This window comes from Anopheles marshallii, chromosome 2 (assembly GCF_943734725.1).
Source record: "Anopheles marshallii chromosome 2, idAnoMarsDA_429_01, whole genome shotgun sequence".
NCBI lineage: Eukaryota > Metazoa > Arthropoda > Insecta > Diptera > Culicidae > Anopheles > Anopheles marshallii.
The window spans coordinates 54,903,519-54,926,700 of record NC_071326.1 but is presented as its reverse complement, the minus strand read 5'-3'; the positions used below and the strand labels follow the sequence as shown (position 1 = coordinate 54,926,700).

The window sequence follows — 23,182 nt, the reverse complement described above, 5'->3', positions numbered from 1 at the left end:
GTTTGTACCTAAGCTAATGAAATAAAACAAAAACAAAAGTTTAAACTAAACAAACTAGTGTTCTTGAAATATACTAGTTACTTACATACAAAATCTAATTAGTTACAAAAACAAATTCAATCTGTTATTGGGGAGAAAAAAATAATGTACACAACATTACTCTGTTCTAAACTTCCATCGTTTAACGAATGTGTAAAGTTCTCTTATGGTTACAATTTCAATGCCTTATAATGTGAGCCTCTTTATTGCACTTCGCGTCGACGGTTGTCACTCAACCGCCCATCCATCTGAGCTAGTTTGCTAACCTCCCCATGTCTCCCGTTTACATCCCACTCTCGTAGAGTCGGGTTGTAATTCTTATCGTTTAGATTGCATGGATCAATACTCTACAGAATGGTTCTAAGATGGATGGAATCCTGAGTGTTTGTGTTGATCGTCAACGGAAGAGTAGGTAGATAGTTTTGTATTGTTTTTGTTTTAAATCAGGAGATTTTGAATCGTGTGCTGGTATAGGGTTTTGTAAAAGTAGAACGACATATTTGCCTGCTATTTGTAAATTAATGTTGAAACCGGAGAATGTACATTCTTTAATGTATCTTCGAAAATTTCTTGAATGATACGAGGCCGTCGATTCATCCTTCAAACCGCACTTAAACTTCTTCTCAGAATATTCGGTTAAAAATCAATATCAATATTAATTTATTTCGGTTAGTAGTATGAATAGGTATAATACTACAAACGAAATCGTTTTATGCTGTAATTTCTTTATAAAAGACGTATCAACACATCTTGTATAAGTAAATGTGTTAATTCGCTTGATGTAACCGTTAATGCTATAGAACTTGTTACCATTTTAATTAGTGATACTGATTTCCAAATTGTCAATAGGATCAGTTTAACAATCAGTGCTGCACGGCTACTTGACGATGACAATGAGTGCAAAGGAATAAGACATTTCAGTTAGTAAAACCAAACGTACCCGTGTTAAACCCGGTGTAAACGTGTGGTTTTGTAATAATTTGTATTTGTATTTATTTACTTACAATTGTCCTCTTAGAGGGTTTAACAAAAATTAACTTATACACTAAATGAATCCTAGCTTAAGTGCATGTTAGCAAGACGGGAGCAGTAGTGGAAAGAGGCCAGGGGTGAGTTGAAGTCGAAAAGGTGGTACAGACAATTGAAGCGTCTGAGACGAGCAAGAAACAGGTCATATGTGCTGTATTAGCATGCCTCGCAAGATCGAAAAGAAAGGAATGAGACCGAAGGGCATGGAAACGAACATTAGTAGAGACCCGGGAAAGGAGTGAAGGCACATCAATGACGCCCAGAAACAGTCCACCAATTAAAATTGCCTGAGCTCGATCCCGTCTACTCTCCAAAAATTATACACCAAGCTTTTGGCACCGTACGTCATATGAGGGCATTGAACCGAACCGATAATCGAAAACCAGAATACGACAAAAAGATATCCTCCTAAATTAACTGCAAATACCTCAGCACTTGCTCGAATTTCGTAGTCTAAACTATAGAAGCAGATTTCTATGCAATACAAGCGTGTTATCAGGGAAAACGAATTAAGCATCAAAAAGGCACCTTCAGACGAGCGGAACCTCTGAGCGAAACTGAAACGAAACTTAAAGCGGCATATCAGTTGAGAACCTACGGCGCGGAGCCATTTCGAAATGTCTAGGAGAATTTGTTCGTATAATCCAGAACTATGTGGTTAGGCTTGGAATCAACTTGATTACAACATCGAGGAACATGACTCGGTGCATAGATCCAATAAGTCGATTTATTTTGCTAGCTGGTCCGATCGAGATTAGGCCGTATTTCCCCTTGTGCGAAAAAAGTAGATAGTTTTTTTTTTACGAAAACAACTGAAAAAAGATTGTTTTAATTATCAAACATATACATTGTTTCAAATGAATTGAATTTAAAGTAAAATTGTTAAACTTTGATCGATTTTTCTTAAATTGTAATGTAAAAATGATGTGTCCTTTACGATATACGTATGTACATAATGATACAGCCCGCTACATGGATTATTTGATAGATACAGGCTAAAAGCTTAAGCTTTATAACTTATGGTATGAACGAATACGGTTTGTAAACGAATATTCTGTACAAAATGCACCACATTGAAAAAAGAGTCTCTGTGGTGTCTTCCAAAAAACTGATTGTTGTGTTGGGTTGGGTAATTTATAATTTACGCTTGACATGGAGTAAATATTACAATGTATATTTCATGAATACACGTAGTGCCGTTATTGGCTCCTTTGGCACCCTGTCCATAAATAATCGAAATTAGTACCAAAGCTGCTACCACTAAACCGGCTCAGTGGAGCGTAGTTAGTTTGCTACATTAAACGACCTAATACGGTTCTAATCAGAATCGAGTCTAAAACGACATGGAGTTTAATATTTATAATAATGATACATCAATTCAAAAATTTCTTGAAAAAAAGTGGTTCTTTAAAATAAAAAATCAGTTAAACGAATTAAATGTGGTGTATTAACCATATGAATACATAGTTAATTGTTGGTACAGGTTTTCAGATAAGTTGTTCCTAATTTTCATTTATACTATATTTTTTTCTTTACAGTTTAAGTTTGAAATAAACAGGATGCTGGTGCCACTAGCATTGCTTTTTACATTCATCTTGAGGATTCAGATCCAAGCGGAGAACTCTGACATTACCGGAATCGACAATGGAAATGATGTAATTTCTTTACAACATCAACCAGAGCGATCCGTTTTGCCAATAATCGTACCTGAAGAAAAGGTGAGAAAATATGTGCAATCAACATGTAACAGTATTGTTTATATTATTTGGTTTTTTAGGGGTTGCAACCTCATGGAGTAGTGCGGTATCAACATCTCATCAACAATTCACCAAACAGTAACTATTTTGTATACTATACAGACGATATTGTTGATCACCAAGGTCCGCAATACGTACAGGGGTAAGAAAATATATTAATTGCACATTCAAAACTACCAAAAACTCTATAAACACTTATAAAATACTTTATCCTTCAATAAATTTCAGATATAGTATCCAAAACAATGATGCTCTGTCAGGATCGGTTGCATACAGTTCGAATTCAGTTCCTATTCAACTAGTTACGCTAGTTCAGCCGGTATTAGGAAAACAGAAAATTCTGAACGTTTCTGAAAATACATATATCGACGATTCTGGCATCAAGAAATTAGTATCAAGTACACAGAATTTAGTAAGCAATGAAGATGTGGTGGATATCAATAACGCTCAAGAGGGTGTCACAGAACTTGCGCAAAAAGTTCCAGAACTATATAACAAAACAGTAGATAGTGTTCCAAGTGAAAGTCAGCACACGGAAAAAAAGGAAAGTTTCGATCAGCCAATCATAGTGAGTGACAGCGATGGAGCAGAGTCGAGTGATATCCTGAGCCGTCAACTCAACAACAGATCGTATGGAAAGCAAATCAATGTAGAAATTATTGGTGAATCAGAAGATCACAACAATGGCCAATATTTGAAAGAAACCACAATTTTAGCAAGCAAATCGACCGTACCATGTGATGACAGCAATAAGGAGGAGGGAATTCTCATTACCAAACAGGAAGTTACCACAATAAATCCAGTAACAGTTACAAGACTACGTGGGTCAACTGCGACGCATTTGCGGCGTACACAAACAACTGAAACACCCAAAGTACTTGTGTCAACGACACTAAAAAACACTCCCACCACTGTTACTGTTGTGCCAAAACCGGTGTCTTCCAGATATTTGGCCCCAATTCAGGCTGGCTTACGTTTGTCTAACGCAGATAAATCCCACTCAGCTGACGATTGCCTAGATGGTGATACGAAGTTGAAGGAGCAAACTGTCGTTGAAGTACAAAAAAGTGTAAATATAAAGAATATATTAATAAACCAAGAGACTCCAAATGTACATCAGTTTGGTACAAGAGCCAAAATTATAAAGCAACCAGTGTACGTAGAGAAGCCAATCGAACGTATTGTGAAACAACCGATTTATATTGAAAAACCAATCGAAAAGATAGTAAAACAACCCGTATTTGTAGAGAAAAAAGTGCAACAGATCGTAAAACAACCAGTGTACATCGAAAAACCTGTAGCTGTACCGGTAGACAGAATCGTGGAGAAGCCTATCTATCATACACGGTACGTAGATCGGCCAATCCCAATCGGTCATCAAGTACATGTACCAGTGGAAAAGATAGTAGAAAAACCAATACTGGTAGAGAAAATAGTGGCACAGCAAGTAAATGTCCCTTACCCAGTAACACACGTCGTAGACCGGCCGGTACCAGTAGAGAAAATTGTAGAAAAGCCTGTAACTGTAGAGGTGGCGCATTATGTTGATCGTCCTTATCCTGTAGAGAAGGTTGTTGACCGTCCAATTCCAGTGGAAGTTCCGGTAGAAAAGATTGTTGAAAAGATTGTCGATCGTCCAGTGGCAGTAGAACGTGTTGTCGAAAAACACGTACAGGTTCCTGTGCCGGTGGCAGTTGAAAAGGTCATAGAAAAGATTGTCGATCGTCCTGTGCCTTATCCGGTGGAGAAAATTATTGATCGTCCTTATCCAGTCGAAAAGATAGTGGAGAAGATAGTTGATCGACCTTATCCAGTGCAAGTACCCATACAAGTTCCAGTACACTATCCGGTTGAGGTTCCTGTTGGTATACCAATACCATATCCTGTAGAAAAATACATAACGCTACCGATTCATGAGCATAAACCAACACTTTCTATTATAAAAACGATTCATCATGAACATTTCGACATTGGCAAATTTCTGGCACAAAAGAAGAAACATTTCGTAGATAATATTTTTCCAAAGTCTCATCATCCTTCAAAAGTCATTGTAGAATCACCGGGAAAGTATGTTTTTCAGCCTAACCTTCGGTATCCCAAAAATGATTTGCACTATGGAGCGTCTGCACCGATTCCGGTCATAGATGATGGAAATCATTTGAATGCACAAGCACATTTTTTCCACGAAAAATCAAACCCTACCTTGGGAATAGTTTTTAATGGAGATGCTTATGCAGGTATGTTATAGAAATGGAGGAGAATGTTTCTTATCAAATGTTAATTGATGATTTATTTGCATGCTTGTTGCAGGAAACTTTGGTTACATTCACCACGAACCAATTGTGAAGGATGACTATGTAGGGCCTACCCCACTGCTAGATGATCACTGGGCAGCTAAGAGTGATGTTAAATTCCGGCGAAGCCCTAGCTATGGCAAGAGTCTACGCATAGAATATGGAGGATTTAAGCCTCCATTAGTGCCATCTGTAGAAATAGACGAACATGGTATTCCCCTACCTAAAGCGAACTGCTAGGTTATATGAACAATAGGTTTTTTGGTTGGTGAATCAAAACAAAAGTTTAATTTTAAAACGTGTCGATTTTTTCTTTTCTTGGCTTAAATTCGAGCAATGACGTGGTTGTTTATTTATTATTGTTTTGTAAGCCAATAATTATTTTTAAAGACAATAGATAAAAAGACGTTGAAAGTATGTAATATAAGATTTTATTTTTAGTGTACGGTTTGCGTATAAATAGGTGGTCTGGTAGCAAATAGGTAGGAATATATTCTAGTGAAAGTTATGAATAAAATGTTACTGTAAATCTAACTCTTTACATTGAACCATATTTACACTGTATGTCCCCGTATTATTCACAGCAAACCGAGATATATGAATTTCAATAAAGTGTAGACAATCGAATCTGAATCCGAAACCTATTCGTAGAATGTTTTTTGCTACCAAATTAATACATTCCACTCAAGCAATGATCAGTTTCTATTTGTTTTCCTATTATTTGGAGTAGCTAATTTAACTTATTGGTATTAGCTTCCACTTTTAACTCGGTGTCTGTAATTTTTGTTGGGAATTTTGATTTTGTCTGAATGGACATTTACGAGACGCTAAAAAAATGCATTTAAATATCCTAATGCAGGTATTCCTTTATTTTTTTCACTGGCCATTCTTCTTGATGTATCGCATCCAAATCGACCAAAAGTTTTATAGAGCGCAAATTTTTGCTATAAGGGACACATCATGATGAATAATGTAGCCTTTTATCATGATCTGTGCTATATTCTATTCTTACAATGAAAAATCATAGAAAAAAATGAATAAATGCTAACCAATAACCAATGCTAACGAATAAGTGCTAAGCTAACTCGTTGAAAGAAGCAACATATTGTATCAAGTTAACTTTTTTAAATTTTTTTTAACGTCATGGGTGCTGCTGTGCAGAAGTTTTGGCTTACGCTTTTGATTTTTGGCGTTTTGATAATCAATAGTATGTGTTTGCTAATCTTTTGCCCAACTTTTGCAATTAGTCTGAGATAAGCAGATCCGGCATTCGGCAAAATTGTTCAGTAGGTTACTTCCCAGTCACGCTTATGTAAGGAAATATCCATATTTATACATAATTTTACGTTTATGACACTACAAACATTTTTTGTTGCTATACAAACAGTCTATTGTAACATCTGCTGGCTATCACATTTGGAATCGAGAGTCTAATAACGTAATGAAATTTAATATCCGTTGTGAATGTAATACTAATAATAGTATTACCCGTTGTGAATGTAATGTATTACTCCGTTGTGAATGTAATACTAATAAATAAATAATAATGTAATACTAATAAAATGTAATACTAATTATGATGTTTATGATATTTAAGTTTATAAATATATACTGATGTTTATGTCGCTGATGCTCCAGTGTTTCGAGGCCTGGTCGTTGACAGGGCACATTACGCAATTTTAAAGACACTTTTATGTTTCGGAAGTAACTGCCACATTTAAAGTTCATCATCCGTCTAATACATATTTGAAATATCTCAAAATACTGTTCCACATGGAACCATTAACAAGTTGTTTGATGTTCCACATGGAACTATCAACAAGTTGTACCCACAATTACGACATTTAATGTATTCGTATAAATTGTTTCCTTCATGCGGTGATCCGAAATCCGATCACGATTACTGCCATAAAGGGTGTAAAGTATACAGCAGCAGAGCCAAAGAGAGAATCGTCGAAACAATTAGCAGCTTTCAAGTGGTCAATCAAAAGGTGTTTGAAGTGGTGGTTCGAGAAGAATTGCTTGAATTTTTACGAGATATAATTTTCACATTCGTGTATATGAAGGTCTTTAACAAGAGTGATTTTCTCGCACACTGCACAATGCAAATATAGGCCAATGACACCCTACGTTGAACATTCAATATTGGAAATCATTTCAATACCTAGAGCGATTGCCGACCAGTATCGTTGACCAGCAAGCCTACGAAGTCTTTACATTTTTTTTCCTTGCTTTGTGGTTTGTACGAGGTCGCCTTCAATAAATATCATCAGTTTTCAATGATACAATATGATGTTGCTATAGTTCATTGGAAATATATACCAACCGTCGCACTCTATTTTCACTTTTGGTGACGTACACAACCTTTATGTAAAGCAAAGTCAAGAAATACTCAGCTTTTTTACGTAAATGACGTTATCCATGGAGCATCATAACTATCGATGAATGGAATATATTAATTGTGGTATAGGGCTGCATGACTTAAATAAGCGGTATCGGCAAAAGTATATGCACAACAGGCCGTCTTGATCGGAACTACATATTTATATATATTTATATATATATATTTATATATATATACATATGAATGGAATTTTGTTGTTGTTGTTTGTACATTTAAAAAGCTGTTGAACCTCTCGGATCACTTTCATCTCTAGGGTAGATAAGAATTGTAATCGATAATAGGGAGGGGAAAACTATGGATAAGGATTTGAGGTGTGAGAGTTAGTTGAAGGTAACTCAAGCCTTTGAGCCTTCGATACATTAGACCAAGCAAGTAAGGAAATAACCTCTCTCTTGGTCGAATTTGTCCCTCGGCGAGTTGTATGGTAATTTAAACCTTCTTAGCATGTAAGTTGGTTTTTTTTATTATCCCTCTCTAAGTTTTTTTCATAAGTGTTTTATGCACTTTTTATATATCATTATAAAGCTGAGTTTTTGTTAAGAATTTTAAAATTTTATTTTGAACCTTTTCGTTAGGAGACGAAATAGCATCTAAATTGAATAGAACTTTGGAGTTTTGTATCCTTCACATTCCGTCAAAATGTGTCGGATAGTTTTTTGAATACCACAGTATTGACTGTTTGGTGCAGGATCTTTTCGGAATATATGGCTATGGGTTAGTTTGGTATGACCGATTCGCAGTCTTGATGATATCTGTTGATCTTTGCTGTCTGGGAGATCTGGCCAGGGAAGTGTGGAAATCTTGATCGATCTAAGTTTATTTGTGATTTCTTTTTACCTTGTTTTTTGCCAAGCCTATCTAATATCTTGTTTACATTTGTTTATTGTGTCTCGTCTGGATAAATGATATGTGTTTACTTCTGCAAAAGTTCGGTCTTTATTGGCGAGCCTATCTGCTATATTTCCTGTGATACCGGCATGATTTGGTATCCAACAGAATGTGATGATGAGGATGAGAGACTTCTATTGGTAGCTGTTTCTATGGATTGGATATGTGGATCTTTAATTTGTCCTTTTTCTAACGCAGATAGTGCGCTAGCACTGTCTGAGAATATTATTTTTTGTTTTCCTGGGTAAATGGCTTCTTGGGTGGCTATAGTGACAGCAATGGCTTCGGCTGAGAATATGGTAGTGTAATCAGGTAGATTTATCGCGCAGCTTGTGACTGAATTAGTATTTTTTGAGTATATACCGCAACCTACCTGTTTTGAAAGATTTGATCCGTCTGTGTAAATGTTGTGATAGTCTGAGTATTTACTGTTTATATGATCTATGGAAAATTGAAATTATTTGCTTTGATTTTTCTGGATTCCATAATTTTAAAGAGATTTGTGTGAGATTTAGTAGAGGATTTGATGTGGTTAAAGTGTGCTTTGAAATACATCTTAGTATCAAAAAAGATATCTAGGATTTTTGCTTTATTTACAGTTAGAATCTGTTGGATATCTATTTTATTTTACTATGCGAGTTAAAATGAATTCGGTTACAAATGTGTAGTATTTTGCACTTATCCAATGCCCCTTTAAATCCGGCAATGCTACACCATTGTTGTAATTTCTCCATACCTTTTTGTATATTTTTTTTTATTCTTTGGCCAAGGATTCGCTGAATATTAAGACTATGTCGTCTGCGTATATTAATGTGGTAATGTTCTGGGGTATGTAAAGGAAAAGGGACTCGATACTGGTAAGGAAAAGCGTAGGGAAAAGGATTGCACCTTGTGGTATTCCGTTATCAACTGTTTTGGTTTGAGAGAAAACGTTGCCTAAAGTAATTGAGAAATCCTTTTTTTGTAAATAATTTTGAATGAAGATAGGTAGATTTCCTTTGAATTCCCATCTTTTTAGCTGCTGTAAAATGCCATGGCGCCAGGTTAAATCGTATGCTTTGGCAAGATCTACTATGGCAAGGTGTTTATTATTTTCCCTAGCTATTGAAATGATGTTGTCTTCATGCTCGGTATCCGTAGTGGAGCTCGCCGCAATCTTTTACGCCTTATTGATTAAAAGTACCAGCCCTCCGGACGAAAATTTTATATTTTCTGATAGCTTAAGTGCTATCGAAGCGCTAAAGTCCGTGAAGGCTGTTAAGAGCCCAGACTATTTTGTGAAAGAAATACTGAGAGTCTTAAGCTCGTTGTTTGAAAAATCATTTCGTATTTCACATGTGAAAAAGCAGACCAATTGGCCAATTGTAGCCAATCTCGGGGGACTCGGATGTAGCCTATCTCAGGGTAATTTTAGAATTTTGCCTAACTAGTGGTTTGTCTGTGTGACCTCGTCTTCCTTATTAATTAATTAATTTATTTATTTCTTTATTTTTTTATTTATTTATTTTTTTTATTCAATAAGAACGGCCAGGCCGTATTGCTATTTATTTCTTTATTTATTAAAAAAAAAAACATAAATCTGCCTTAGAGGCTAAACAACGTGACTTAATAACTTACATTAAGGGAAGGATAAGGAAGAGAGATCACGAAGACGGGTACGAAAAATTGATAACGGGATATGATAGTCAAACAGATGCTGAGAGTTGTTAAATGCATCTTGCATTCTAAGGAAAGGATCATTCTGGCCATAACGCGTGAGCCTGGTTAGAAGATAGAGAGGAGGTCTAACACGCAGAGAACGGGAAGGAGCATATAGAGAAATACGTGAAAGAAGAGAAGGAGCATCACAGGAAATTTGTGAGAAACGTTTTGTTTCGCATCTGAATACCTATACTGTGGTGATTCAATTGGTATTATTCAATGTTTGCCACTCATTTGGGTTCCACGGTGGAGAAACGAGCGTGTCGGGAAATAAATCTATCTTACAGGTAATATTCTTCTATTCCAATATGGAACCCTATCACAAGTAGTTTTTTTTCGTTAGAACGGTCTGGCCGTATCGACTTATTTTACCACGTAGCCGGATAGTCAGTTATCACCTTGCTACGGGGGATTGGCCCGGATGAGATTTTGGTTCGGTCCGTTTGTGTGAAGACCGGCACCGTTACCATCATGCCACCGGGCCCCCCCCCATATCACAAGTTGTGTTGAGTGATATTTATAAGTCATAACGAATGTAAAATGCATATATTATGTTGAGCCTCATACAATTGTCACAGTTGATGGATATTATCTAATTCCCGATACTTCCATGACTTCCAATGCCTTTTGAAATTAGTTCGACACTTTTTTTTAAAGTTTTTTCACTTGAAAGAGAAAAGTATTGTAATGATCTTTGATGGGATCAATTCCGTTCTCAATAGTTGTTTAGCACGGATGGGAGCAATTCCTTATCGTTAGATCTGTAGCCCGTCTATGTGAAATGATATTCGTTTGCAGATTATATATATCTAGATTTATATTCGCATCCCATAGTTTTCTACCCGATGTTCCTCGAATCCGATGGATCGTTTATCTCTTTGATAACTTAATAATATGAATACAATTGGCTAATAAACTTGGTATATTTTTTTTTGCATATAATAAAAAGCGAAATGGAGGGCTCTGCACGATGTAACTTTTTGTTTACCAGTAAGCATAAATTGAAAAATGAAAGATAAGTTTACTTTGCACATCTAGGAAGTCTTTTGGTTATTCAGATTTTTGGTTATTTGGATATTTGTTGTTTTAATTTACAAATGAATTTCAAAAGGTGTCCCATCAAACCCAAAAAATACTTAAGTATATTACAATTGAACTTTGACCCTAAACTCATAAACTCATCGATATCGACCATCGAAAATTGCATTAAAAATAGGAAATAAACTCGGCGTTACATTGCATGTTTATTGAAAACACCAAATTTCAAGTATCTATCTCCAGATATCATCGATTACAATGAAGCTCGATATTAACAAAGAAAAGTTATATAATGATAGGCAAGCATTTGGAATGGCAAAATAACAAAAAAAAACATCGTTTCGGAATGCTTGACTTGGTGGTTGCATAGTTTAATGTTTGCTCTTATGTATCGATGATATGACCACATATGGTCAAATATCCTCTTGAATGGTATTCACAGTACAATACGCTTACTATACAAAACAAAATAGAAAAAGCGTAATAAAACGCATTTACTGTTTTCGTTGTTATTGATCGCATCTTTACGATCAGCGATGCGCACTTCAGCGTTGGAATAAGTAGGTGAATAGTTGTATAGAAGTGTAGATAATGAGGTGAGCACCCATTTAGCACAGATATCTAGTACAACAATTGAACTGTACGAGAGAGCGTACACTTTAAGGGTGATTTGAGTTGATAATTCGAATTTGATTGGTAAGTAAATAGCAACGAGATGCATGTAATAAGTAAAAGGGTATGTTACTGTACATGTGAGATGTTTTGTTTTGTTTTTAATGCGTCTTTTATTTTCATTTTTAAACACAAAATGACAACACATATTCATAGTGAATTGTCGGTAATCATTAATAAATTACTTATCTTTCTTGTACACTTGTTTTGGTAGTATTTGTTACGAAAAAGTACGATGAAAAATTCGTTTTTTAGTTTGATACTAGGTGGTCAAAATATTATCTCAAATGTTTGAATATTAGAGTAGAACTAACGTTTTTTTTTTAAATGTGTTATTACACACAATATCTAAACACTTATGAGTTTAATATTTTACCATGTACTTTGCTTTGCTTTACAATAAGCTTTTAAACCAGCTAGCAATTGTTAGCTGGTTAGTTTGTTTGGCCCGGATTAGGATTAAGTGAATTTGTTTTTTTTAATAGAATTTCGAACGAATTTCGTAATGCAGAATATAAGTATACCGAACTTATACTTCTTTACCGGCACCTCAAGAAGCCTAGGCTTGCCATTTCTGGAATTCTTAGGCTTTATTTACCCACATCCCATCAAGCAGGATGAGTTAAGAGAAGTAGCTTAACTCCTTTTAAATCGTATCTTGATCAGACAGAAGTCGGCGGATGTGGACATTTCTCCTGACTTCCGAGACTTTGTCGCCTGGTGGATATCGCTTCATTGCGAATTAATTTTGTCATAACAACATTGAGGATGTTTATGGTAAGTCCTGCAGATTAATCCGGATAGGATTTTGAAGAGGTCCTGTCATGTGAAGACCGGAGCCGCTGTCCAATACCACCAGGCTGCACATTGCACACCATATTCAGATGTACATAAATAGATGTACTTGAAAATATTTGCAAATTTCGCTTAGACAGTACTTTTTGTACATATAACTCATTAGATAACCATGAAGAAACCTCAGATTCACAATAATAATAAAGTACATTACAAAATACAGTGGACAGCATTGGTCCCCTAGATACACCAATACTGTCACAAGATGCACCAATACTGTCACAAAAGAAGTATAATTTGTTGAAGCTTGTTTTCATTCATAAAGCACAACCTATTGTATACTGTAGATTGCCAGTTAGCTTTAAGCTTTGGTGTAGAATTATATATTTTTTTTACGTATACAGCCATGAGCGAATCATGAAACGACAGTTTTGCCGGCAGCCTGGGTGACCAATCTACCAACCACCAAAGACAGGCAAGGATTATGACTGTTTTCACTTTACACCGGTTAGCTTACTTTTGGTTCTTCCTTTTGGCGTGCATTTCTCATGTTTTTCTATCCGCTCATCGGTACCTGTGTGTACGTATGCAGATCGCTTGTTTCAAGTTCAAATTGCAATACGCAATGCGCGATTCGTCGTCATTACAGAAATGCACTTATGCAATAGGTTGATCGTTTTGCACGGTTGATCCGCTCTCGGGCGCGAAAAGTTGATTGGCAAGAGAAATCCATGTTTCTACTCACCTAGAGTAGTGAATGCATGTCAATGAATTTTATTTTCATTATTTTGTATTTGTTACCTTCCTTTTTATGTAAAATTCTGAATAATTATATTAAACAAGTTCAATACATAAAATAGCTTTGCTGCAATTGTGTATGTAATATGTTACTATCAATTGGCCATTTTTAATAAATATCAAACAACGGTCCTTAGATAAAAGTTTTAGCATAACTATGAATTTCATATAATAAGTTTCGAACATAGCAATGATATGATATCATAAAAATCAATAATGAAAATGATGATTTCATTTCGTTAAATCGCCATCCCAAGGTACTGCGTTTGTGCACTGGTAGATTCCAGACATTCGTTTTGGATCGTTCCCAAACGTAAGGTAGGGAAGGTTGGTTTACTGAACAAACCGGCTGTCAACAGTGTTCGCAGCGTGCACTCTCGCTAGTCACGCCGAAGGCTGGATATGGTGTGGGTTATTGCGTTTTCATCTGCTAGATATCATCCGGTCCGACTACTTTCATGTGCTTCATTAATTTCTTAGACTTTTAAAGCAACACTACGAGCTCAATGTGCTATAGTTGGAGCATGCGCGGATACAACCGATTTCGATGCCTTCGATTTTGCGGAAAGACTGCATGTTTTCTTCCGCTATACTGTTAAAGTGGGATGAGTTAAGGGAAGTAGCTTGACTCCTTTTTAATCGTATCTTGATCGGACAGACGTCGGCGGATGCGGACATTTCTCCTGACTTCCGAGACTTTGTCGCCTGGTGGATATCGTTTCCTTGCGATTTAATTATGCTAAAACATGACATAACAACATTGAGGATGTTTACATGTTTAATATCATAAGGTAATGCGGTCATCGCAATCAAGATACAAAAAGGAAGTGTACAAATGAAGGCGACGGATATCAAAACGGAAGTCTAAATTAGTGAAAGGGGAGTATTTAATGCGTGAATGTGCACAACGGTTAACACGCTTTCGATAGATGAAATGCGCGTTGGTACATAGATCAGCTGTCAGAATGTTTTTGATACCTTGGTCGTATGTATAATTGATTTGCCTTTTCTTTGTTTGCCAAATGTGGTAATTAATAGTGTACAAAATTGACAGACGATTCATACAACACTATTAGAGCTGGAACTGTGCAATTATGTGCTGTAATTGTATTGCCGACTTTTCTCTGCAGAAAAGTTGTAATTACTTGCTGCGAGTGCGGAACAAAACGACTAGCTGTGAATTATAACGAAAAGGGTTCCCACCAATTGTTGTGCATGAACTAAATCACAGATTGTATGAATTCCAGAGAGCACATACGCACTTCTAGTATGTAAACTACGTTAAAACATTGAAATAATTAAATAATAAAAACATAAAATAAATTAATTAAAAACATTGAAATTGTAAGAATGGTTAGTGTAATAAACAAACAGCATGTTTTACTTAGTCCAACGATTGATCTGATAAGTTTCGATAGCATAAGCAGCGGAAAAATAGTTAGATTAAAATGCATTGAAGAAAAAGAAAATAGAAAATCCATTCCAATTCATAGTACTCATGGCCATAGTCCATTCCATAGAACGAATTGTTTTAGCTAACAATTTAATGAGTTAAATAGAAATTGCCAGTACATTGCTAGTTGAATAGTATTTGCCAATAATCGCCTATGACGATGACAAAATAGTTCCTTCATTAAAAATATATATATTTATCAAATTTTTAATCATGTTGTGCAAATACATGTATTCGCGTGTACAACGCGTGTTTTTCATCGGTACAACAACCTCAAGAGGTCTAGGCCTCCCATTTCTGGCTTACTTTGCCTTTATTTACCCGTAGCTGGATAGTCACTACTAGTTGTGATTTACCTCAATGGAATCATATAACCCATGTCGGTAGTTTGACATCTCTGAACTATAGCTTTTCTTCTGTTTTTATCTTAATTGTTTAACGTATGTATTTCTTAATACATAATAATGTGTTTTTTACCATAAATCCCGAAGTTTCCGGTATAGCGGCAAGCCAACATGCTTGAATCGGTAAAGGTCTCACTCGGCTTCATCAATAGCGTGATTTGTACCAGCGTGATTCAGTACTTGATGATGCATGCAATCAATTATGATCGTCAATGCAAACAAGGAAGCTTTTGAACGAGTTTCCATTATCAGTGGAATGTAAAATCCGTCATGTGTAAAATGATGTTGTATCACTAAAACAGTATGCACAAATATGTGAAAACATGTGTACACGTGTTGAGTTACGTATTGTTGAAAAATTCATCGGTATATAATGGCCTAAAGCAAAGTACAATGTTGTTGATGATTCGTTTATATATTTTTACCTGGATGCTAAGTTTTAGATGGTTATTTGATTTTTTTCTTTTTCTATTTGACTTTACAATTATTGATGGTCTTGATGGACAACGGGCCTCTTTTTATGTCTAACATTGTTACCACGTTTACAGTCGAATGCAAATTAGTAATAGTTCTTCTGTGTGTGGAAACTATTTTTGCAATTGCTTTTCAATGTAATTATGTTTTTTGTTCATAACAGGTGCTTTAGCTTGTGCAATTTTTTATGTATGATATATTTTTGATATCATTGGAATTGTCCGAAATAGTTTATACTTTATAGAAAAATCTCACATCTTAACATGGCGTTAAACATATTTTCATTTTTAAACGGCGATTAAAGTTAGGTCATGTATGCTGTTAACTGATGCGGAACTTTCCCTTTCTCTTACACTTTTGCTGCAAGTCACTCGAAGTTTCTGCATTATTCCATTGCCTTGAAAAGGCATCATCCCTATAGGACTCAAGCGAGGTGTTGGGAACCAAAAGTCAACGGCAAGCACTTGTTTCGTTACTTCCTCTCATGTGACCAGACCGATCAGAGTGGGTAGCGAAGTTTTGAGAGAAAGTTCAACGCCAGGTAAAATTGAACCTCGCCAAGATATAAGCACGAGAGAATAGCGGTGTAGGTTGTAAACGGGGTATCGTGGTGGAGGATGGCCGATTGAAGAGATGGCTGTGCTGTCTAATGCGGTGGGTGAGCGAATGTGTGTGAGTTTACATGAAAGAAATTCCGCATAGCATGTATGTTTCACACTCTCCCAACCCGCGGATATGTGGCTTTTGGTTCGTTGGCGATGAAAATGAGAAGAAAAACATTTTATAGTAAACATTTCTTTCTTTTAAACTCAGTAGTGTCTTGACGGCAAAGGTGAGCGCATCGTTTGAATGAAGCTGCCGTGCATTAGTATGGACAAATTCTGTACCTGTTGAATATGTGATGCATTATTGGTGTATTGTTTCTTACACCTGAGAGTGATGGGTGTTCAAAATTAAAAATATCAGAGTGTTTGTTAGCATTGTAGATACTAACAAAAGACGTCGTTGCTGTTGAAGAAGCGAACCTATGTTGCAATCACATTGCAGTGATGATTGAGTAGTGATTCAGTTTGCTATATTTCAGTGTGTTATTAGTGTGTTCAGTGTTTTAGTGGGAGATACATGAAAACGCGTTAAAGTCAATGATGAAAAGCAGAAAATAGCTTTCAGTTGTTTGAGATATAGTGAGAAATAAAAAAAAGTATAAGAACATCAAGCGATTTGGATTTCCTAGCTTCAATTACCGATCCATTCGGTAGTATCCTTGTATAAGGGAGGTTGTCATTGCAATTATCACAAAACATGACGAAATACTGGGTAAGTGATTGTTCCAATTGTTTCAATTAGTTTTCTTTTCAAACACAATTGCCATTTCTATGCTAAGCAAGGAAACTGCTACAATAATAGGGTATTTGATAACGAGGATATCAATAACTTTTCATTTTTTGAGAGTGTTATTCATTTTTCATCGCTATTCGTCTGATATGGTATGTCGTCAGTTTTTAGGTCATCGATTATTTTAAATCAGAGTAACAAAAATTTGACAAAATTTTAAGATTACAACGGTAGTAGCTGCGCGTTTGTATCGATTCGATAATACTTATGAAAACCCACGAAGATTGCATAGTGAAATATTTTGAAAGCCCATAATTTTGGGGCAGATGGAAAAAGAGCTAAAAACGAAAAGAGTAAAGAAGATAAACAATAATGTGGGTACGAGTACGAGAAAAAGAAGTGGCATAATGAGGTAACCAATACGCTGGTTTATGATTCGCGCTTCAAACTTACATTTGCGATCGTTTGTTGTGGTTCATGCGCACTCACAATGCCGTGAATGGTGATGCGCAGATCAAGACAAGTTGGACTTTGTGAATCGTTCATCTCAAAGAGAAGATACGCAATAGTGTTAAATTGAAAAAATATAATAACAGCACCAATATCTTTTTCATCAATGTGGTAAGAGCAACACTGCAGTGTGTAGTTCGCACAGATAATAATCGATATTTGAATCGAATGCAGTGAATGTTTTGCAAAATATCTAGTGATTGTCAATCAATAAATTGAATTTATAATTGTCAGATTCACGATTTGTAAATGTAGTTTAGGTTAAAGTATTGTAAAAACGGTATTGAAGAAAGGATAGTCAGTCCTTGTTATGGATACTTGGAAGCTACGGTAACGGTTCGGAAAGGTTGAAACGTAGCTACCAAATGTACACTGGTCTGCTATGATAAAACTTTTTTGTTGTTGTTTCGTTAAAACGGCCAATCCGGCGTTGCGATTTTGTTTCGGTCCTGTCGTGTGGGCTACCAATTATACCAACGAACTACGCCAAATAAAACTAATAAAAAATAATAACTAATATAATAATAACTACTGTTAACGAATCGTATGAATCGTGATAATGAAACGTAATAACTGATTTACGTTTTAAAATGAATTAAACCATAATATCTGCGAGGTACGAAACTTGCAATCAAATCTAAAAAATATCAGTTTAATTTTGCATAATAAAAATTGATTCATTTTCGCTATTTTCTGCTAATTAAGAGCAAAAACATATTCTTACGGATATAGGATATCAGTATATCGCAAATTACATAACATAACATATTCGACCAAAATTGACTCGTAAAGTGTCTGGAATAATTTCAAATAAACTAAACTCTTGAGTTTGGTTGAGAAATGAGAATGCGTACGGTAATGAGTTAAAGTTTATTGTTTGGTTTTTTACATAATGCGTATCAAATGAATGTAAACTACAGCTGCAGCGTAAATAACAATTTTATTTAAACTAATACCATTAATATTCACGATCGTGCTCCAATGCTGGTTCGTTTGTTTCAATGTTAATTTAATAATTATTTTGGTTTCAATAAGAAAAAGCCGGTAGTACATTACTTTTTACTAACTCTGATCCACGATAAATTCACCCTCAACCTAACCTTCTCAGTCCAGTATGTAGTGAGTAAGGCAAATTTCAGTTGGAAACGGATGCAGCAAGTAGAATAAAAGTTTGCTGTTGTTTTGAAAGGCTGAACAAAGAGCGGTACTTGAAACGGAAGCACAGTATACACAAAGCACCCAAAATGAAGGATTCGTCCAGCGATTATTAACAAAGGTACCACATTTTCCCAATAAAGACGGAATATTAAAACATTGAAATAATTAACGCTTACACTCTTGTGTGATCTATAAAGAACATGCTGCTGCATGGCAGACTGTAACGAGAGGGTTTTTTTTTGCGACGGATACATTTCGGAAAGAAGAAGAAAGTTGATATTGACCATGAACAATGCCCGAAGTGAAACAGAAGGTCCAACATTAACAAGATGACCTTTGCAACATTTGCCATGCTAGATATTCGAAAATCGGTAAGTGCCATATATGAATGAGACGAAAAAAAAAAAACAAGTAACCGTTTTACCACAGGTTCGCTCTTGATGTGATTGATTTGGAGTCAATGGTGGCAGAATTTTTTGAGATTGTTCAAAAGTTCACTCAATTCACCACGGATGATAGAACATACGTATGTGGTCGTATTGCATCTCCATCGTATATTGAAGATCATGGACAATGAAAGTAAGAGAAACACTGAATCCATTAGCATTGCACAGATGGAGTCGTTTCCTTAATGGTTTTTCGGGTTTCGCACTTTCGCGGTGTCGGCGTAAAGACATTAAATGGTTCCTTGAAATATGGTTCCTTCCTTGGGTCCAGTGTTAGTAATTTTTCGATTTCGCAGGTATTATTCGACGTGGGAGTTATTGGCATTGCGGTTAACAAGCCATGTTACGCAAAAAAGAAGTATTTCAATGTTACTAATGCTTTTTTCTTTCATGCAGCTTCTTCTATTGCTCCCCTTGACTGTCTTGGGAAGTAGATCACCGGCCGCTGTGTTTGAAGACGTGTTTGAGCTAGGTCGCCCCAATGTTGCCTTCCTGGCGACGAGCGAAAGTCGAAATGTAAGATTTTTCTGTTAAATCATTGGATGTATCGTAGATAATTATGTTTATTCTTTTTCAGGGAATGAAAGCATACTTGAGAAAAAAATATCGCCAAATGCGGGATCCACTTCCGCAAGCTTCAATGATGGCTGCTTATACTGCTGCTCATGAGCGGTACCAAAATTTGGAAGAGAAACAATACGATCGAATTCGTGTCGAGAATTTGCGCAAGCTGACCTCGGTTCGCACGAAACGTTTGGATGGAAAACAAGCATCAACGAAAACCCCGAAAAAAATCGATATAGTTCCTCGAGAAATGATTAGGTTTGAACTATCCGATGCCATGATTTTCTCTCCAGACCTAGAGTCACAATCTCCGCATCAGTCGAAACCTCGCACAAAGCGTGAAGAACAACCGCTAGTTCGTATTGAGCCGGTTCCTCGAGAGCTACTTCGATTCGAGCTAGCTGATGCAATTTTATCTGGAGAGAAAAGTGAAATGGTAAACGGTAGTTCGAAAGTAGCTCGGAGGCATCGACGGTCAGCTAGTCCCGATCCGCGTGATTACGTAAAGTTTGAACTGGAAGATGCCAAGCGGTCCGAAACTAGCAGTTACACTGCAAAGAGCGCAAAGACAACAGAAAATTTGCGACATCCCTTTACGTCTTCAGATAGTTATAGGCGTGGAAAAGTGTTCGATGAAGTAGTAGATCGTCCAGTATCGAACGGAAGGACCGGCGAGGCAAGCAAGAAAGAAAAACGGGAAAACGCAAAACAGGTGGAAGACGACGAAGGTAGTGATATGAGCCCGGAGGAGTCTCGGCGCATTAAAATCAGAGGTAAAAAGCAGAAGCAGATAGCTAATTACGAGGATCTCCCTCTTGGCGTGCAGAAAGCGATAGATATAGCGCTTAAAGAAAATGAACGCATGAATGGAAAAGGAAGAGATGGGTCACTTGATGGATCTGTAGTGCAATCAACTCCCAAATACTTTTTTGGTGATAAGAAACCGAAGACCAAAAAACCGTATAGTAGCACAACCAAAATTTCCGAACCAAAATTTGTACCCAGTGTAAAACTGTCGGAAACACAAATACCAGTGGTGGAAAATGAATCTAACGGACAAACTGGATTTATTCCAAGTAGGACAATAGGTATGGATGCCGTGGCGTCCCCGGAACCGGCTGATTCAAGTAAATCAGTGAGCTCATCAGTACAGGGCATTCCGAAGGCATGGTGGTCATATTCGGACCTACGACGACCGAAACGATTGTATCACAAGGTTTCGGTACAACCGTTGGTAATTAGCCCGCAATATGTGAACACTTTTAAGCCGGTCAGTGAGCAGAGTAAAATGAATGAGCTGTCGCCTGGTTACCATCCACGGTCAGTTTTCTTTTCACCTGCAGTGTCTTCTAATTCAGTAGCAGGTTCACAATCCGCTGAACATGATGGTTATACAACATCGCATGCAGAGAGTCCGGAAGAAGTTGTCATTAAAGAGCGACCTAAGATTCAATACGTGATAAAAGAGATACCGGTTCCGGTGCAAATGAAACAACCACGTACCAAGATCACCGTTCAACCTAGTATATCTATATCTTATGATAAAGACACCACTAGTCCGGGAACTAGCGAAAGTGTCGGCCAGGGATATGATAATCCATACGGGCCAATTGAACTTCAGTATGGCCATAGTAAAACGATAAAAGAACCAGCACAATCCTTCCAGAGCATGAAAATTGTAATTCCTGATTCCAAAGAAGAATCTCGTGAGCAAGAAAATTACTATGATAGTAAAAAATACAACCATTTGACCGATCCAACGCAACCATCCACAAAGCAATCGAATGAAATAGACACATCCGGGGGAAGTATTGCGGCTTTATCGGCTTTAATTGGACAACGGCCGAGCGTGCAATTACAGGGACTAAACCAACTCCTACATATGCCCGTTCCGATCGGAAGCACAGAAAAACAGCATCGCCCTCAGGATAGTAAAGCTCCAGTGACATTTCCAGAATCTTCAACGCCGACACCCAAGCAGTCTCGAGCGGGTTATCGATCAGTCCAAATCGATCACGGTCCGAAATTAAGTACAGAAGTCTATGATGATAGTATCTATCACACGGTACAGATGACTCCCCAGTTGCAGATACCATCGCATAAGGAATACACTCCGATTAAAGAAGATGTATCCGACGTTTTGAACCCCGATTTAGTAGGACCTACTATTGGAACACCCAGGCATACAACGCATGATGTCAGCTCGCGTAACCCAATTCCAGCTCAAATTATAGAACATCACGAATTCAACGAAGAGGAGGCTGGTCATGAAACAAACACATATCGTCATATTAACATTCACAGTACGCCTGCTACTCAGCACAGTGAATCAATATTACATCATTATCAAGAGCAGCATCACCACCATCACCATCACAGCAACGAACATTATGATGTACGGAAGCATACATCGGTAGTTGTCGGCAAATTCGGTAAAATGATTTTTTTTCTTATGTTTATTTTTACAGGACTCGGAAGGATATGCATTTGGATACAGAGTACGAGATTTCCACACTGGAAATGATTTCGGTCACGTACAAAACCATGACAACGGTGTTACGCGTGGAGAGTATCATATTTTATTGCCGGACGGTCGAGTACAGAACGTACGTTATACTGCTGATGAGAAGGGCTTCCACGCCGATGTTACGTACGAAAGTGTCCATTAAGCGTCATATAGACGAAAGTAGATAAAGCGATAAACTTTCGCAATATTCATCACAAGTAACGGATTTCGAGCATAGCAATGTCGCTACCAAATTCTTCAAGCACGTTTTAAGCTTAGCAAAGCTATGAAAGCTAATTCACAGAGGATATAAATAAGATTTCTCTGAAGGAAATGTAGCTGAGAGTTAAACCGCATTATTGAAAACCATTAATCAAAAGCTACATTCAATACAATCGTTTGAACTCTGCAATACCAACGATTGCCAAACGAACTAATAACTTCCGTTAAGCTACGTGATTTTAATGTAATTTTATTTATAACACGCAACATAATATTGCTGCCCTGGGTTTGTTGCAGACTAAATGATTGTATACATGATGGGCTGTTTGATCCGTGTTTATGCTGTGGTTAAAGGTTTTTTTTTTAATTTTCTTTAGAATAATTCTAGAAGAGGCGCAGTTTTATAAAGCCACTTTTGTCTGATAATTGTGATGAAAAGGGATTTGTGCAATACGAGAAAATTGACATGGTTTTAATTTTGTAGCTATGAATAAACCGGTAATTTTTTTAGTGTTTTATGTTAGTGAACTGTACCAACTACTTTAGTTTATAGGATCTCGATAGTTTTGTTATCGTAACTGTGTGTAGTGCAAAATAAAGCAAGTTCAAGTTTTATGGATATTGTTCGGTCGGATAATTACACAAAGTTACAAAAAGATTTGTTTTATTGTTTAGAATCATTCAGTTAAAGCCAA

At 36.6% G+C, this 23,182-nt stretch overlaps 2 protein-coding genes across 2 annotated transcripts; both read left to right on the top strand.

The window, feature by feature from the left end:
* Positions 1-2,627: 2,627 nt before the first annotated feature.
* Positions 2,628-5,359, top strand: LOC128718168 (uncharacterized). The gene is made up of 4 exons (XM_053811838.1): positions 2,628-2,786; positions 2,846-2,967; positions 3,054-5,062; positions 5,136-5,359. Exons 1-4 carry the CDS (start codon positions 2,628-2,630, stop codon positions 5,357-5,359), a joined length of 2,514 nt encoding a protein of 837 aa, XP_053667813.1.
* Positions 5,360-17,048: 11,689 nt separating this feature from the next.
* LOC128708539 (uncharacterized) lies at positions 17,049-22,428 on the top strand. Its single transcript, XM_053803516.1, has 4 exons — positions 17,049-17,063; positions 19,592-19,711; positions 19,773-22,154; positions 22,228-22,428. Exons 1-4 carry the CDS (start codon positions 17,049-17,051, stop codon positions 22,426-22,428), a joined length of 2,718 nt encoding a protein of 905 aa, XP_053659491.1.
* Positions 22,429-23,182: the final 754 nt, after the last annotated feature.